Source organism: Oncorhynchus masou, chromosome 16 (assembly GCF_036934945.1).
Source record: "Oncorhynchus masou masou isolate Uvic2021 chromosome 16, UVic_Omas_1.1, whole genome shotgun sequence".
Classification (NCBI taxonomy): Eukaryota; Metazoa; Chordata; class Actinopteri; order Salmoniformes; family Salmonidae; genus Oncorhynchus; species Oncorhynchus masou.
The window spans coordinates 28,543,215-28,561,897 of NC_088227.1; the positions used below are offsets into that span (position 1 = coordinate 28,543,215).

General features: G+C 48.0%; 1 protein-coding gene across 2 annotated transcripts in view; it reads right to left on the reverse strand.

Annotated features, from left to right (window-relative positions):
* Nucleotides 1-18,683, reverse strand: part of LOC135557788 (kelch-like protein 29) — a 416,874-nt gene that overhangs the window by 236,573 nt on the left and 161,618 nt on the right. For both annotated transcript variants that reach the window (XM_064991390.1, XM_064991391.1), the window contains one exon: nt 1,635-1,922. In XM_064991390.1, the coding sequence (XP_064847462.1) occupies nt 1,635-1,922 (288 nt within the window). The remainder of the gene's footprint in view (nt 1-1,634; nt 1,923-18,683) is intronic.

Sequence of the window (18,683 nt, forward strand, 5' to 3'; positions counted from 1 at the left end):
TATTGTAAGAGTAGGGGTGGTAACCCTGGTGTCCTGGTTAAATTCCCAATCTGGCCATCATGGCTACCTTAATTATCCCCAGTTTACAATTGTCTCATTCATCTCCCCTGTAACTGTTCCCCAGGTCGCTGCAGAGAATGAGTTCTCAGTCAACTTACCTGGTAAAATAAGGGAAACATAAATAGAGAAAGAGAAGACGGTAAAGGTCTTGGCGGGGATGGATATTAAAAGAGTTGGCAAGAGAGGGACAAAGAGACTTTTGCATGAGGTAAATGGTTTGGAGAGAAAGAGGAGCTGTGTGGAGAGAATGGCTAGAGAGCGGAGACAGTGTATAATGAGGAGGGAGGTAAATGGTTTGGAGAGAAAGAGGAGCTGTGTGGAGAGAATGGCTAGAGAGCGGAGACAGTGTATAATGAGGAGGGAGGTAAATGGTTTGGAGAGAAAGAGGAGCTGTGTGGAGAGAATGGCTAGAGAGCGGAGACAGTGTATAATGAAGAGGGAGGTAAATGGTTTGGAGAGAAAGAGGAGCTGTGTGGAGAGAATGGCTAGAGAGCGGAGACAGTGTATAATGAGGAGGGAGGTAAATGGTTTGGAGAGAAAGAGGAGCTGTGTGGAGAGAATGGTTAGAGAGCGGAGACAGTGTATAATGAGGAGGGAGGTAAATGGTTTGGAGAGAAAGAGGAGCTGTGTGGAGAGAATGGTTAGAGAGCGGAGACAGTGTATAATGAGGAGGGAGGTAAATGGTTTGGAGAGAAAGAGGAGCTGTGTGGAGAGAATGGTTAGAGAGTGGAGACAGTGCATAATGAGGAGGGAGGTAAATGGTTTGGAGAGAAAGAGGAGCTGTGTGGAGAGAATGGTTAGAGAGCGGAGACAGTGTATAATGAGGAGGGAGGTAAATGGTTTGGAGAGAAAGAGGAGCTGTGTGGAGAGAATGGTTAGAGAGCGGAGACAGTGTATAATGAGCAGGGAGGTAAATGGTTTGGAGAGAAAGAGGAGCTGTGTGGAGAGAATGGTTAGAGAGCGGAGACAGTGTATAATGAGGAGGGAGGTAAATGGTTTGGAGAGAAAGAGGAGCTGTGTGGAGAGAATGGTTAGAGAGCGGAGACAGTGTATAATGAGGAGGGAGGTAAATGGTTTGGAGAGAAAGAGAAGCTGTGTGGAGAGAATGGTTAGAGAGCGGAGACAGTGTATAATGAGCAGGGAGGTAAATGGTTTGGAGAGAAAGAGGAGCTGTGTGGAGAGAATGGTTAGAGAGCGGAGACAGTGTATAATGAGGAGGGAGGTAAATGGTTTGGAGAGAAAGAGGAGCTGTGTGGAGAGAATGGTTAGAGAGCGGAGACAGTGTATAATGAGGAGGGAGGTAAATGGTTTGGAGAGAAAGAGGAGCTGTGTGGAGAGAATGGTTAGAGAGCGGAGACAGTGTATAATGAGGAGGGAGGTAAATGGTTTGGAGAGAAAGAGGAGCTGTGTGGAGAGAATGGTTAGAGAGCGGAGACAGTGTATAATGAGGAGGGAGGTAAATGGTTTGGAGAGAAAGAGGAGCTGTGTGGAGAGAATGGTTAGAGAGCGGAGACAGTGTATAATGAGCAGGGAGGTAAATGGTTTGGAGAGAAAGAGGAGCTGTGTGTTCTTACCTTGGCAGAACCAGCGATCGTGACCCCTCCTTGACGCTTGATGACCATGTCACCACCACTCGACGTCGTCACAGCAACCGTAACTGGGGTGGGCAGGAGGGAGGGGATGACGGGCAGTGGGAGGAGTCCCGGCCGGTTGTTTCCATTGCCGACAGCGGCGGCGCAGCTGTTATTGGCTCCCGCTCCATTAAGGAGGCCGGCCGAACGGACGATGTCCCGCCTCTCCCAGGGTGTCCCCCGGTACTCCCTCTCGAAGCGATTGTGGTGACCGGACATCACTTCCTCTGCCTTTCAGAGGAGATGATGACAGGGGGGGAGGGGAGGGGGGGGGTGGAATCGTTATTATTAAAGTTATTATTATTATTTCAGCTGATCAGTCTGTTACTGATATCCTGGCCAGATATTGTGTAGATTAACAGTCACAATAAAGTGCCACTTCAGAGTAGGCAGGTAGCCTAGTGGTTTAGACTGAAAGGTTGCTGGTTTGAATCCCTGAGCCGAATAGGTGAAACATCTGTCAATGTACCCTTGAGCAAGGCAGTTAACCCTAATTGCTCCTGTAAGTCGCTCTGGATAAGAGCATCTGCTAAATGACTAAATGACTAAATTGAGGCGTGAACGCTCCTGCAGTAACATTTCCACTGTTTCCATCTGACTAACAGCTGCAGTCCCAGGTCTTAACGAGATGATAACAGACAGAACAGAAATTAACATCACTATAACTGGATCAATAAAACAACTGGAAACACACACTCCTTAAATAGACTAATTGGGTTTGGTTACCATGGATATGTTGTTGCCTTCAATTAAATAAAAGTAAAAAAATTAAGCCATTGGCCACAGCCAGACAATACATGATTATTTTCCGTATTGTCTTGAGAATAGCTATGGCTATAGCTTGATCTGGAGGTCATCACTGAATTGCCTTGTGGCTAAAAAAACTCACTACTAACTCGTTTCTCTATACTGTAATAGCCAGCTAACTCAATAGTAATACCATTGAATATCATGACCAGTTTCCTTTTATGAGGATGACAGAGTGTGATGGATAGGGCGATGCTGCTGTAGGCTGGAATGACGAACTGTATTCTGTACCATAGGCTGGTATGTCACTGTGTATGAGATCATCAATCAGTGGTGTCTACTGTATCTGGCCTGTGAAGTAAAAGTCAGACGGGTGTGTAGTGTAGTGTACTCTCCTCATCAAAGGAATGAGATGTCTTTCTGGGCCTTGATAAGAGCAGTTATGAATACAAGCTCTCTCTCACATACACTGGCACACAACACGGAGTCAAGGATATTCCATGAAAATGTACTGGTGGTCTTTAAAAATAGAATCACAGAGAATGACAAGTCTTTCTTCTGCACAGTGGTCTCTGTCGCAGGAAGGAATGCCTTGAAGTGTGAGTTGTAAACAGGGCCATTGGGGGACCACAGCACTATCAGTCTGAGCTGTGACCATCTATTCAGCTACAGGTACATTACTGTCCACCTCTAGGTCAAAACACACACAGAGACACACAGACGACAATAGTCAGAACTTCAGAAACAGCGGGAGAATACTTTTTTTCACAGCTTCACTGCAGTGGGCTCTTTCACAATGTCAACATAAGCATATTATCTCACATACATAAGCGGTTATTCCATGGTGCTTCTGAGTTATGGTACTTGTAATAACCTCTCAGTTCCAAACCTCCCTCCAGTGGAGTAATAGCCAACCAATCTCTATACAGCAGATCTGTATACAACAGATCTATTTAGGATCGGTATTGGGACAGACATTTGGGGAACCCAGGTTCATATCCAAAAGCTCCAACCCATGACTAGTGTGATAGTAGCTGAGCTAAAAGCTAATGTTCCAGTAAGTCTCCAGCTACTGGCCTCAGGTCTCAGCTAGTGTTCCAGTAAGTCTCCAGCTACTGGCCTCAGGTCTCCGCTAATGTTCCAGTAAGTCTCTAGCTACTGGCCTCAGGTCTCCGCTAATGTTCCAGTAAGTCTCTAGCTACTGGCCTCAGGTCTCCGCTAATGTTCCAGTAAGTCTCTAGCTACTGGCCTCAGGTCTCCGCTAATGTTCCAGTAAGTCTCTAGCTACTGGCCTCAGGTCTCCGCTAATGTTCCAGTAAGTCTCTAGCTACTGGCCTCAGGTCTCCGCTAATGTTCCAGTAAGTCTCTAGCTACTGGCCTCAGGTCTCCGCTAATGTTCCAGTAAGTCTCTAGCTACTGGCCTCAGGTCTCAGCTAATGTTCCAGTAAGTCTCCAGCTACTGGCCTCAGGTCTCAGCTAGTGTTCCAGTAAGTCTCCAGCTACTGGCCTCAGGTCTCCGCTAATGTTCCAGTAAGTCTCTAGCTACTGGCCTCAGGTCTCCGCTAATGTTCCAGTAAGTCTCTAGCTACTGGCCTCAGGTCTCCGCTAATGTTCCAGTAAGTCTCTAGCTACTGGCCTCAGGTCTCCGCTAATGTTCCAGTAAGTCTCTAGCTACTGGCCTCAGGTCTCCGCTAATGTTCCAGTAAGTCTCTAGCTACTGGCCTCAGGTCTCCGCTAATGTTCCAGTAAGTCTCTAGCTACTGGCCTCAGGTCTCCGCTAATGTTCCAGTAAGTCTCTAGCTACTGGCCTCAGGTCTCAGCTAATGTTCCAGTAAGTCTCCAGCTACTGGCCTCAGGTCTCCGCTAATGTTCCAGTAAGTCTCTAGCTACTGGCCTCAGCTAATGTTCCAGTAAGTCTCCAGCTACTGGCCTCAGGTCTCCGCTAATGTTCCAGTAAGTCTCTAGCTACTGGCCTCAGGTCTCCGCTAATGTTCCAGTAAGTCTCTAGCTACTGGCCTCAGGTCTCAGCTAATGTTCCAGTAAGTCTCCAGCTACTGGCCTCAGGTCTCCGCTAATGTTCCAGTAAGTCTCTAGCTACTGGCCTCAGCTAATGTTCCAGTAAGTCTCCAGCTACTGGCCTCAGGTCTCCGCTAATGTTCCAGTAAGTCTCTAGCTACTGGCCTCAGGTCTCAGCTAATGTTCCAGTAAGTCTCCAGCTACTGGCCTCAGGTCTCAGCAAATGTTCCAGTAAACCTCCAGTTACTGTTCTCAGCTAATGTTCCAGTAAAACTCCAGCTACTGTTCTCAGCTAATGTTCCAGTAAACCTCTAGCTACTGGCCTCAGCTAATGTTCCAGTAAGTCTCTAGCTACTGGCCTCAGCTAATGTTCCAGTAAACCTCTAGCTACTGGCCTCAGCTAATGTTCCAGTAAGTCTCCAGCTACTGGCCTCAGGTCTCAGCTAATGTTCCAGTAAGTCTCTAGCTACTGGCCTCAGGTCTCAGCTAATGTTCCAGTAAGTCTCTAGCTACTTACTAGAGACTTGAGGCCAGTAGCTAGACCTCTCCTGTCTCAGCCTCCACTATTTATGCTGCAATAGTTTGTGTCGGGGGGCTAGGGTCAGTCTGTTATATCAAGAGTATTTCTCATGTCTTATCCGGTGTCCTGTGTGAATTTAAGTTTGCTCCCTCTAATTCTCTCTCTCGCTCTTCCTTTTCTCAGAGGACCTGCGTCCTAGGACCATGCCTCAGGACTACCTGGCTTGATGACTCCTTGCTGTCCCCAGTCCACCTGGTCATGCTGCTGCTCCAGTTTCAACTGTTTTTCCCCTACGGCTATGGAACCCTGACCTGTTCACTGGCTGTGCTACCTTATCCCGGACGGACCTGCTGTTTTGGACTTTCTCTCTACCGCACCTGGTGTCTTTAACTCTGAATGAAAAGCCAACTGACATTTACTCCTGAGGTGCTGACCTGTTGCACCCTCTACATCCACTGTGATTAGTATTATCATCTTGACCCTGCTGGTCATCTATGAACGTTTGAACATCTTGGCCATGTTCTGTTATAATCTCCACCCGGCACAGCCAGAAGAGGACTGGCCACCCCTCATAGCCTGATTCCTCTCTAGGTTTCTTGCTAGGCTCTGGCCTTTCTATGGAGTTTTTCCTAGCCACCGTGCTTCCACACCTGCATTGCTTGCTGTTTGGGGTTTTAGGCTGGGTTTCTGTACAGCACTTTGTGACATTGGCTGATGTAAAAAGGGCTTTATAAATACATTTGATTGATTGATTGATTGACTGGCCTCAGGCCTCCGCTAATGTTCCAGTAAGTCTCTAGCTACTGGCCTCAGGTCTCAGCTAATGTTCCAGTAAGTCTCCAGCTACTGGCCTCAGGTCTCAGCTAATGTTCCAGTAAACCTCTAGCTACTGGCCTCAGCTAATGTTCCAGTAAGTCTCTATCTACTGGCCTCAGCTAATGTTCCAGTAAGTCTCTAGCTACTGGTCTCAGCTAATGTTCCAGTAAACCTCTAGCTACTGGCCTCAGCTAATGTTCCAGTAAGTCTCTAGCTACTGGTCTCAGCTAATGTTCCAGTAAACCTCTAGCTACTGGCCTCAGCTAATGTTCCAGTAAGTCTCTAGCTACTGGCCTCAGCTAATGTTCCAGTAAGTCTCTAGCTACTGGCCTCAGCTAATGTTTCAGTAAGTCTCTAGCTACTGGCCTCAGCTAATGTTCCAGTAAACCTCTAGCTACTGGCCTCAGGTCTCAGCTAATGTTCCAGTAAGTCTCCAGCTACTGGCCTCAGGTCTCAGCTAATGTTCCAGTAAGTCTCTAGCTACTGGCCTCAGCTAATGTTCCAGTAAACCTCTAGCTACTGGCCTCAGCTAATGATCCAGTAAGTTTCTAGCTACTGGTCTCAGCTAATGTTCCAGTAAACCTCTAGCTACTGGCCTCAGGTAATGTCAATGTGGCAGTCTGATCCTATCACACGCAATCTTCATCTCATGATGGTGTGTGTTTGTGCTTGCGGTGTGTGTGTGTGTTTGTAACAGCACCATGACTGGCATAACTGTCTGTCACATCTGATGTGGGGAGAAGATAAGATACATTGTATAAGATACATTGCCGTAAGGTGCTGAAAACTACACACACCTGTGGACTGGAACAAACTAGTAACAAACACTACATGGCCTGGATCTTAAATAATAGCCTTTTCCCGTTATAGTGTACACACTGTATACACATATTTATATTGTGTTATTGACTATACGATTGTTTATTCCATGTGTAACTCTGTGTTGTTTTTGTTCTCAATTGGCCGACCTGGTTAAATAAAGGTGAAATAAAACCAGAATAATAAAAAACGTAACTCTCTGTACACTTAGCAGTGATCATTTAATAAGCATCGGATGAATGTTTGCTAATAAAACATCATTTTTATTGCAAAATTACTGCCTTGACTGTGCCTTGGGTTTACAACAAAGGATGGATTTTACACTAAATGAATGTAACAAGCCAATGCCCTTCCCCATCCTTATACAGAGCAGGCAGAGTCAAGCCTGAACATAAAGTCAGAGGAAAGGACTTTACCTTAGCTAGAGCCATCAATGTTTATACGAAATATATATCTCCAAAGCGATTTGAACACATCTGATGTGGAAATCAAACCCACAGCTCAAGCATGCTCTGAACAACAGCCATCGGAACAGCACGTTCCCTTTACTGTCTCAACCCACAGAGGGGGGAGAGAGGGAGGGAGGGAGGCTGCCTGCAGCATCGTCATGTGGGGATTTTAAGTAGAAACTAGTCTGTTGGGTGTTTGACTCCTTTCGTACCAAAAAGCTATTCTCACGTTGCTGATGTGACACAAACGTAATTGCACCCGGGTAGCCTACGTGTGCATTTGAGAGACGGAGGATTGGGATGCTGGTGTGTGTGTGTGTGTGTGTGTGTGTGTGTGTGTGTGTGTGTGTGTGTGTGTGTGTGTGTGTGTGTGTGTGTGTGTGTGTGTGTAGACAACTTGGAGTGAGAGGTGAGTGGCAGGAGTGTGATTAGTTTAAATAAGAGTTATCTTTCAGGTACAGCGGTAAGACAGAGCACTCTACAACTAGAGAGTATTTCACTCTGAGGCAGCGGAGAGAGAGAGTGTGTGTGCGTAGTTGAGTAGAGTTAACAAAGCCATAAGGGAATATAGAGCCGTGGACAGACATACGGAAAGACAAAGCAGAATCGATGGACAGAGCGTGGAGAGGAAGAGAGCAAGAGAGAGAGAGGGAGGTATGCAGGCTTGTGTGATGTTTACTGTCTCAGAACAACGAAACATCATATAGACACACACACACAACACACTTTAGTTGGTCTATAGATCCCTCCCCTGAGAAGAGGATCCATATTCAATGGGTGCCAGTGTGTTAAAAGCTATAGACCCACAGAGAGACCAGGCCAGCCAGGCAGGCAGCAGCAGCAACATAGCACCAGTCACACCACCTCTCCTCTTCACTCTCTATTATTATACTACACTAATGGATTTCTGGAGAGGAAGGAGATTTCTGGAGAGGAAGGAGATTTCTGGAGAGGAAGGAGATTTCTGGAGAGGTAGGAGATTTCTGGAGAGGTAGAAGATTCTGGAAAGGTAGGAGATTCTGGAGAGGTAGGAGATTTCTGGGGAGGTAGGGGATTTCTGGCGAGGTAGGAGATTTCTGGAGAGGTAGGAGATTACTGGAGAAGTAGGAGATTCTGAAGGAGTAGGAGATTCTGGAGAGGTAAGGAATTTCTGGAGAGGAAGGGGATTTCTGGATAGGTAGGAGATTTCTGGAGAGGTAGGAGATTTCTGGGGAGGTAGGGGATTTCTGGCGAGGTAGGAGATTTCTGGAGAGGTAGGAGATTTCTGGAGAAGTAGGAGATTCTGAAGGAGTAGGAGATCCTGGAGAGGTAGGGGATTTCTGGAGAGGAAGGAGATTTCTGGAGAGGAAGGGGATTTCTGGAGAGGAAGGGGATTTCTGGAGAGGAAGGGGATTTTTGGAGAGGTAGGAGATTTCTGGGGAGGTAGGAGATTTCTGGAGAGGTAGGAGATTTCTGGGGAGGTAGGGGATTTCTGGCGAGGTAGGAGATTCTGGGGAGGTAGGAGATTTCTGGAGAGGTAGGAGATTTCTGGGGAGGTAGGGGATTTCTGGCGAGGTAGGAGATTCTGGAGAGGTAGGAGATTTCTGGAGAAGTAGGAGATTCTGGAGAAGTAGGAGATACTGGAGAGGTAGGGAATTTCTGGAGAGGAAGGGGATTTCTGGAGAGGTAGGAGATTTCTGGTGAGGTAGGAGATTTCTGGCAAGGTAGGAGATTTCTGGCAAGGTAGGAGATTTCTGGAGAGGTAAGAGATTCTGGAAAGGTAGGGGATTTTTGGAGAGGTAGGGGATTTCTGGCGAGGTAGGAGATTTCTGGAGAGGTAGGAGATTCTGGAGAGGTAGGAGATTCTGGAGAGGTAGGAGATTTTTGGAGAGGAAGGAGATTTCTGGAGAGGAAGGGGATTTCTGGAGAGGAAGGAGATTTCTGGAGAGGTAGGAGATTTCTGGGGAGGTAGGAGATTTCTGGAGAGGAAGGGGATTTCTGGAGAGGAAGGGGATTTCTGGAGAGGAAGGGGATTTTTGGAGAGGTAGGAGATTTCTGGGGAGGTAGGAGATTTCTGGAGAGGTAGGAGATTTCTGGGGAGGTAGGGGATTTCTGGCGAGGTAGGAGATTTCTGGTGAGGTAGGAGATTTCTGGCAAGTTAGGAGATTTCTGGCAAGGTAGGAGATTTCTGGAGAGGTAAGAGATTCTGGAAAGGTAGGGGATTTTTGGAGAGGTAGGGGATTTCTGGCGAGGTAGGAGATTTCTGGAGAGGTAGGAGATTCTGGAGAGGTAGGAGATTCTGGAGAGGTAGGAGATTTTGGAGAGGAAGGAGATTTCTGGAGAGGAAGGGGATTTCTGGAGAGGAAGGAGATTTCTGGAGAGGTAGGAGATTTCTGGGGAGGTAGGAGATTTCTGGAGAGGAAGGGGATTTCTGGAGAGGAAGGGGATTTCTGGAGAGGAAGGGGATTTTTGGAGAGGTAGGAGATTTCTGGGGAGGTAGGAGATTTCTGGAGAGGTAGGAGATTTCTGGGGAGGTAGGGGATTTCTGGCGAGGTAGGAGATTCTGGAGAGGTAGGAGATTTCTGGAGAAGTAGGAGATTCTGGAGAAGTAGGAGATTCTGGAGAGGTAGGGAATTTCTGGAGAGGAAGGGGATTTCTGGAGAGGTAGGAGATTTCTGGTGAGGTAGGAGATTTCTGGCAAGGTAGGAGATTTCTGGAGAGGTAAGAGATTCTGGAAAGGTAGGGGATTTTTGGAGAGGTAGGGGATTTCTGGCGAGGTAGGAGATTTCTGGAGAGGTAGGAGATTCTGGAGAGGTAGGAGATTCTGGAGAGGTAGGAGATTTTTGGAGAGGAAGGAGATTTCTGGAGAGGAAGGGGATTTCTGGAGAGGAAGGAGATTTCTGGAGAGGTAGGAGATTTCTGGGGAGGTAGGAGATTTCTGGAGAGGAAGGGGATTTCTGGAGAGGAAGGGGATTTCTGGAGAGGAAGGGGATTTTTGGAGAGGTAGGAGATTTCTGGGGAGGTAGGAGATTTCTGGAGAGGTAGGAGATTTCTGGGGAGGTAGGGGATTTCTGGCGAGGTAGGAGATTTCTGGTGAGGTAGGAGATTTCTGGCAAGTTAGGAGATTTCTGGCAAGGTAGGAGATTTCTGGAGAGGTAAGAGATTCTGGAAAGGTAGGGGATTTTTGGAGAGGTAGGGGATTTCTGGCGAGGTAGGAGATTTCTGGAGAGGTAGGAGATTCTGGAGAGGTAGGAGATTCTGGAGAGGTAGGAGATTTTTGGAGAGGAAGGAGATTTCTGGAGAGGAAGGGGATTTCTGGAGAGGAAGGAGATTTCTGGAGAGGTAGGAGATTTCTGGGGAGGTAGGAGATTTCTGGAGAGGAAGGGGATTTCTGGAGAGGAAGGGGATTTCTGGAGAGGAAGGGGATTTTTGGAGAGGTAGGAGATTTCTGGGGAGGTAGGAGATTTCTGGAGAGGTAGGAGATTTCTGGGGAGGTAGGGGATTTCTGGCGAGGTAGGAGATTCTGGAGAGGTAGGAGATTTCTGGAGAAGTAGGAGATTCTGGAGAAGTAGGAGATTCTGGAGAGGTAGGGAATTTCTGGAGAGGAAGGGGATTTCTGGAGAGGTAGGAGATTTCTGGTGAGGTAGGAGATTTCTGGCAAGGTAGGAGATTTCTGGAGAGGTAAGAGATTCTGGAAAGGTAGGGGATTTTTGGAGAGGTAGGGGATTTCTGGCGAGGTATGAGATTTCTGGAGAGGTAGGAGATTCTGGAGAGGTAGGAGATTTCTGGGGAGGTAGGGGCTTTCTGGCGAGGTAGGAGATTTCTGGAGAGGTAGGAGATTACTGGAGAAGTAGGAGATTCTGAAGGAGTAGGAGATTCTGGAGAGGTAAGGAATTTCTGGAGAGGAAAGGGATTTCTGGATAGGTAGGAGATTTCAGGAGAGGTAGGAGATTTCTGGGGAGGTAGGGGATTTCTGGCGAGGTAGGAGATTTCTGGAGAGGTAGGAGATTTCTGGGGAGGTAGGGGATTTCTGGCGAGGTAGGAGATTTCTGGAGAGGTAAGAGATTCTGGAAAGGTAGGGGATTTTTGGAGAGGTAGGGGATTTCTGGCGAGGTAGGAGATTTCTGGAGAGGTAGGAGATTCTGGAGAGGTAGGAGATTCTGGAGAGGTAGGGAATTTCTGGAGAGGAAGGGGATTTCTGGAGAGGTAGGAGATTTCTGGTGAGGTAGGAGATTTCTGGCAAGGTAGGAGATTTCTGGAGAGGTAAGAGATTCTGGAAAGGTAGGGGATTTTTGGAGAGGTAGGGGATTTCTGGCGAGGTAGGAGATTTCTGGAGAGGTAGGAGATTCTGGAGAGGTAGGAGTTTCTGGAGAGGTAGGAGATTTTTGGAGAGGAAGGAGATTTCTGGAGAGGAAGGGGATTTCTGGAGAGGAAGGAGATTTCTGGAGAGGTAGGAGATTTCTGGGGAGGTAGGAGATTTCTGGAGAGGAAGGGGATTTCTGGAGAGGAAGGGGATTTCTGGAGAGGAAGGGGATTTTTGGAGAGGTAGGAGATTTCTGGGGAGGTAGGAGATTTCTGGAGAGGTAGGAGATTTCTGGGGAGGTAGGGGATTTCTGGCGAGGTAGGAGATTCTGGAGAGGTAGGAGATTTCTGGAGAAGTAGGAGATTCTGGAGAAGTAGGAGATTCTGGAGAGGTAGGGAATTTCTGGAGAGGTAGGGGATTTTTGGAGAGGAAGGAGATTTCTGGAGAGGTAGGAGATTTCTGGTGAGGTAGGAGATTTCTGGCAAGGTAGAGGATTTCTGGAGAGGTAAGAGATTCTGGAAAGGTAGGGGATTTTTGGAGAGGTAGGGGATTTCTGGCGAGGTAGGAGATTTCTGGAGAGGTAGGAGATTCTGGAGAGGTAGGAGATTTCTGGAGAGGTAGGAGATTTCTGGGGAGGTAGGAGATTTCTGGAGAAGTAGGAGATTTCTGGAGAGGTAGGAGATTTCTGGAGAGGTAGGAGATTTCTGGGGAGGTAGGGGATTTCTGGAGAGGAAGGAGATTTCTGGAGAGGAATGGGATTTCTGGAGAGGAAGGGGATTTCTGGAGAGGAAGGGGATTTCTGGAGAGGAAGGAGATTTCTGGAGAGGTAGGAGATTTCTGGAGAGGTAGGAGATTTTTGGAGAGGTAGGAGATTTCTGGGGAGGTAGGAGATTTCTGGAGAGGTAGGAGATTTCTGGGGAGGTAGGGGATTTCTGGCGAGGTAGGAGATTCTGGAGAGGTAGGAGATTTCTGGAGAAGTAGGAGATTCTGGAGAAGTAGGAGATTCTGGAGAGGTAGGGAATTTCCGGAGAGGAAGGGGATTTCTGGAGAGGTAGGAGATTTCTGGTGAGGTAGGAGATTTCTGGCAAGGTAGGAGATTTCTGGCAAGGTAGGAGATTTCTGGAGAGGTAAGAGATTCTGGAAAGGTAGGGGATTTTTGGAGAGGTAGGGGATTTCTGGCGAGGTAGGAGATTTCTGGAGAGGTAGGAGATTCTGGAGAGGTAGAAGATTCTGGAGAGGTAGGAGATTTTTGGAGAGGAAGGAGATTTCTGGAGAGGAAGGGGATTTCTGGAGAGGAAGGAGATTTCTGGAGAGGTAGGAGATTTCTGGGGAGGTAGGAGATTTCTGGGGAGGTAGGGGATTTTTGGCGAGGTAGGAGATTTCTGGAGAGGTAGGAGATTTCTGGAGAGGTAGGGGATTTCTGGCGAGGTAGGAGATTTCTGGAGAGGTAGGAGATTTCTGGGGAGGTAGGGGATTTCAGGCGAGGTAGGAGCTTCTGGAGAGGTAGGAGATTTCTGGAGAGGAATGGGATTCTGAAGGAGTAGGAGATTCTGGAGAGGTAAGGAATTTCTGGAGAGGAAAGGGATTTCTGGATAGGTAGGAGATTTCTGGGGAGGTAGGAGATTTCTGGAGAGGAAGGGGATTTCTGGAGAGGAAGGGGATTTCTGGAGAGGAAGGGGATTTTGGAGAGGTAGGAGATTTCTGGGGAGGTAGGAGATTTCTGGGGAGGTAGGAGATTTCTGGAGAGGAAGGGGATTTCTGGAGAGGAAGGGGATTTCTGGAGAGGAAGGGGATTTTTGGAGAGGTAGGAGATTTCTGGGGAGGTAGGAGATTTCTGGAGAGGTAGGAGATTTCTGGGGAGGTAGGGGATTTCTGGCGAGGTAGGAGATTCTGGAGAGGTAGGAGATTTCTGGAGAAGTAGGAGATTCTGGAGAAGTAGGAGATTCTGGAGAGGTAGGGAATTTCTGGAGAGGAAGGGGATTTCTGGAGAGGTAGGAGATTTCTGGTGAGGTAGGAGATTTCTGGCAAGGTAGGAGATTTCTGGAGAGGTAAGAGATTCTGGAAAGGTAGGGGATTTTTGGAGAGGTAGGGGATTTCTGGCGAGGTATGAGATTTCTGGAGAGGTAGGAGATTCTGGAGAGGTAGGAGATTTCTGGGGAGGTAGGGGATTTCTGGCGAGGTAGGAGATTTCTGGAGAGGTAGGAGTTACTGGAGAAGTAGGAGATTCTGAAGGAGTAGGAGATTCTGGAGAGGTAAGGAATTTCTGGAGAGGAAAGGGATTTCTGGATAGGTAGGAGATTTCTGGAGAGGTAGGAGATTTCTGGGGAGGTAGGGGATTTCTGGCGAGGTAGGAGATTTCTGGAGAGGTAGGAGATTTCTGGGGAGGTAGGGGATTTCTGGCGAGGTAGGAGATTTCTGGAGAGGTAAGAGATTCTGGAAAGGTAGGGGATTTTTGGAGAGGTAGGGGATTTCTGGCGAGGTAGGAGATTTCTGGAGAGGTAGGAGATTCTGGAGAGGTAGAAGATTCTGGAGAGGTAGGAGATTTTTGGAGAGGAAGGAGATTTCTGGAGAGGAAGGGGATTTCTGGAGAGGAAGGAGATTTCTGGAGAGGTAGGAGATTTCTGGGGAGGTAGGAGATTTCTGGGGAGGTAGGGGATTTTTGGCGAGGTAGGAGATTTCTGGAGAGGTAGGAGATTTCTGGAGAGGTAGGGGATTTCTGGCGAGGTAGGAGATTTCTGGAGAGGTAGGAGATTTCTGGGGAGGTAGGGGATTTCAGGCGAGGTAGGAGCTTCTGGAGAGGTAGGAGATTTCTGGAGAGGAATGGGATTCTGAAGGAGTAGGAGATTCTGGAGAGGTAAGGAATTTCTGGAGAGGAAAGGGATTTCTGGATAGGTAGGAGATTTCTGGGGAGGTAGGAGATTTCTGGAGAGGAAGGGGATTTCTGGAGAGGAAGGGGATTTCTGGAGAGGAAGGGGATTTTTGGAGAGGTAGGAGATTTCTGGGGAGGTAGGAGATTTCTGGGGAGGTAGGAGATTTCTGGAGAGGAAGGGGATTTCTGGAGAGGAAGGGGATTTCTGGAGAGGAAGGGGATTTTTGGAGAGGTAGGAGATTTCTGGGGAGGTAGGAGATTTCTGGAGAGGTAGGAGATTTCTGGGGAGGTAGGGGATTTCTGGCGAGGTAGGAGATTCTGGAGAGGTAGGAGATTTCTGGAGAAGTAGGAGATTCTGGAGAAGTAGGAGATTCTGGAGAGGTAGGGAATTTCTGGAGAGGAAGGGGATTTCTGGAGAGGTAGGAGATTTCTGGTGAGGTAGGAGATTTCTGGCAAGGTAGGAGATTTCTGGAGAGGTAAGAGATTCTGGAAAGGTAGGGGATTTTTGGAGAGGTAGGGGATTTCTGGCGAGGTATGAGATTTCTGGAGAGGTAGGAGATTCTGGAGAGGTAGGAGATTTCTGGGGAGGTAGGGGATTTCTGGCGAGGTAGGAGATTTCTGGAGAGGTAGGAGATTACTGGAGAAGTAGGAGATTCTGAAGGAGTAGGAGATTCTGGAGAGGTAAGGAATTTCTGGAGAGGAAAGGGATTTCTGGATAGGTAGGAGATTTCTGGAGAGGTAGGAGATTTCTGGGGAGGTAGGGGATTTCTGGCGAGGTAGGAGATTTCTGGAGAGGTAGGAGATTTCTGGGGAGGTAGGGGATTTCTGGCGAGGTAGGAGATTTCTGGAGAGGTAAGAGATTCTGGAAAGGTAGGGGATTTTTGGAGAGGTAGGGGATTTCTGGCGAGGTAGGAGATTTCTGGAGAGGTAGGAGATTCTGGAGAGGTAGGAGATTCTGGAGAGGTAGGGAATTTCTGGAGAGGAAGGGGATTTCTGGAGAGGTAGGAGATTTCTGGTGAGGTAGGAGATTTCTGGCAAGGTAGGAGATTTCTGGAGAGGTAAGAGATTCTGGAAAGGTAGGGGATTTTTGGAGAGGTAGGGGATTTCTGGCGAGGTAGGAGATTTCTGGAGAGGTAGGAGATTCTGGAGAGGTAGGAGTTTCTGGAGAGGTAGGAGATTTTTGGAGAGGAAGGAGATTTCTGGAGAGGAAGGGGATTTCTGGAGAGGAAGGAGATTTCTGGAGAGGTAGGAGATTTCTGGGGAGGTAGGAGATTTCTGGAGAGGAAGGGGATTTCTGGAGAGGAAGGGGATTTCTGGAGAGGAAGGGGATTTTTGGAGAGGTAGGAGATTTCTGGGGAGGTAGGAGATTTCTGGAGAGGTAGGAGATTTCTGGGGAGGTAGGGGATTTCTGGCGAGGTAGGAGATTCTGGAGAGGTAGGAGATTTCTGGAGAAGTAGGAGATTCTGGAGAAGTAGGAGATTCTGGAGAGGTAGGGAATTTCTGGAGAGGTAGGGGATTTTTGGAGAGGAAGGAGATTTCTGGAGAGGTAGGAGATTTCTGGTGAGGTAGGAGATTTCTGGCAAGGTAGAGGATTTCTGGAGAGGTAAGAGATTCTGGAAAGGTAGGAGATTTTGGAGAGGTAGGGGATTTCTGGCGAGGTAGGAGATTTCTGGAGAGGTAGGAGATTCTGGAGAGGTAGGAGATTTCTGGAGAGGTAGGAGATTTCTGGGGAGGTAGGAGATTTCTGGAGAAGTAGGAGATTTCTGGAGAGGTAGGAGATTTCTGGAGAGGTAGGAGATTTCTGGGGAGGTAGGGGATTTCTGGAGAGGAAGGAGATTTCTGGAGAGGAATGGGATTTCTGGAGAGGAAGGGGATTTCTGGAGAGGAAGGGGATTTCTGGAGAGGAAGGAGATTTCTGGAGAGGTAGGAGATTTCTGGAGAGGTAGGAGATTTTTGGAGAGGTAGGAGATTTCTGGGGAGGTAGGAGATTTCTGGAGAGGTAGGAGATTTCTGGGGAGGTAGGGGATTTCTGGCGAGGTAGGAGATTCTGGAGAGGTAGGAGATTTCTGGAGAAGTAGGAGATTCTGGAGAAGTAGGAGATTCTGGAGAGGTAGGGAATTTCCGGAGAGGAAGGGGATTTCTGGAGAGGTAGGAGATTTCTGGTGAGGTAGGAGATTTCTGGCAAGGTAGGAGATTTCTGGCAAGGTAGGAGATTTCTGGAGAGGTAAGAGATTCTGGAAAGGTAGGGGATTTTTGGAGAGGTAGGGGATTTCTGGCGAGGTAGGAGATTTCTGGAGAGGTAGGAGATTCTGGAGAGGTAGAAGATTCTGGAGAGGTAGGAGATTTTTGGAGAGGAAGGAGATTTCTGGAGAGGAAGGGGATTTCTGGAGAGGAAGGAGATTTCTGGAGAGGTAGGAGATTTCTGGGGAGGTAGGAGATTTCTGGGGAGGTAGGGGATTTTTGGCGAGGTAGGAGATTTCTGGAGAGGTAGGAGATTTCTGGAGAGGTAGGGGATTTCTGGCGAGGTAGGAGATTTCTGGAGAGGTAGGAGATTTCTGGGGAGGTAGGGGATTTCAGGCGAGGTAGGAGCTTCTGGAGAGGTAGGAGATTTCTGGAGAGGAATGGGATTCTGAAGGAGTAGGAGATTCTGGAGAGGTAAGGAATTTCTGGAGAGGAAAGGGATTTCTGGATAGGTAGGAGATTTCTGGAGAGGTAGGAGATTTCTGGGGAGGTAGGGGATTTCAGGCGAGGTAGGAGATTTCTGGAGAAGTAGGAGATTCTGGAGAAGTAGGAGATTCTGGAGAGGTAGGGAATTTCCGGAGAGGAAGGGGATTTCTGGAGAGGTAGGAGATTTCTGGTGAGGTAGGAGATTTCTGGCAAGGTAGGAGATTTCTGGCAAGGTAGGAGATTTCTGGAGAGGTAAGAGATTCTGGAAAGGTAGGGGATTTTTGGAGAGGTAGGGGATTTCTGGCGAGGTAGGAGATTTCTGGAGAGGTAGGAGATTCTGGAGAGGTAGAAGATTCTGGAGAGGTAGGAGATTTTGGAGAGGAAGGAGATTTCTGGAGAGGAAGGGGATTTCTGGAGAGGTAGGAGATTTCTGGAGAGGTAGGAGATTTCTGGGGAGGTAGGAGATTTCTGGGGAGGTAGGGGATTTTTGGCGAGGTAGGAGATTTCTGGAGAGGTAGGAGATTTCTGGAGAGGTAGGGGATTTCTGGCGAGGTAGGAGATTTCTGGAGAGGTAGGAGATTTCTGGGGAGGTAGGGGATTTCAGGCGAGGTAGGAGCTTCTGGAGAGGTAGGAGATTTCTGGAGAGGAATGGGATTCTGAAGGAGTAGGAGATTCTGGAGAGGTAAGGAATTTCTGGAGAGGAAAGGGATTTCTGGATAGGTAGGAGATTTCTGGAGAGGTAGGAGATTTCTGGGGAGGTAGGGGATTTCAGGCGAGGTAGGAGATTTCTGGAGAGGTAGGAGATTTCTGGGGAGGTAGGGGATTTCTGGCGAGGTAGGAGATTCTGGAGAGGTAGGAGATTTCTGGAGAAGTAGGAGATTCTGGAGAAGTAGGAGATTCTGGAGAGGTAGGGAATTTCTGGAGAGGAAGGGGATTTCTGGAGAGGTAGGAGATTTCTGGTGAGGTAGGAGATTTCTGGCAAGGTAGGAGATTTCTGGAGAGGTAAGAGATTCTGGAAAGGTAGGGGATTTTTGGAGAGGTAGGGGATTTCTGGCGAGGTAGGAGATTTCTGGAGAGGTAGGAGATTCTGGAGAGGTAGGAGATTCTGGAGAGGTAGGGAATTTCTGGAGAGGAAGGGGATTTCTGGAGAGGTAGGAGATTTCTGGTGAGGTAGGAGATTTCTGGCAAGGTAGGAGATTTCTGGAGAGGTAAGAGATTCTGGAAAGGTAGGGGATTTTTGGAGAGGTAGGGGATTTCTGGCGAGGTAGGAGATTTCTGGAGAGGTAGGAGATTCTGGAGAGGTAGGAGTTTCTGGAGAGGTAGGAGATTTTTGGAGAGGAAGGAGATTTCTGGAGAGGAAGGGGATTTCTGGAGAGGAAGGAGATTTCTGGAGAGGTAGGAGATTTCTGGGGAGGTAGGAGATTTCTGGAGAGGAAGGGGATTTCTGGAGAGGAAGGGGATTTCTGGAGAGGAAGGGGATTTTTGGAGAGGTAGGAGATTTCTGGGGAGGTAGGAGATTTCTGGAGAGGTAGGAGATTTCTGGGGAGGTAGGGGATTTCTGGCGAGGTAGGAGATTCTGGAGAGGTAGGAGATTTCTGGAGAAGTAGGAGATTCTGGAGAGGTAGGGAATTTCTGGAGAGGTAGGGGATTTTTGGAGAGGAAGGAGATTTCTGGAGAGGTATGAGATTTCTGGTGAGGTAGGAGATTTCTGGCAAGGTAGGAGATTTCTGGAGAGGTAAGAGATTCTGGAAAGGTAGGGGATTTTTGGAGAGGTAGGGGATTTCTGGCGAGGTAGGAGATTTCTGGA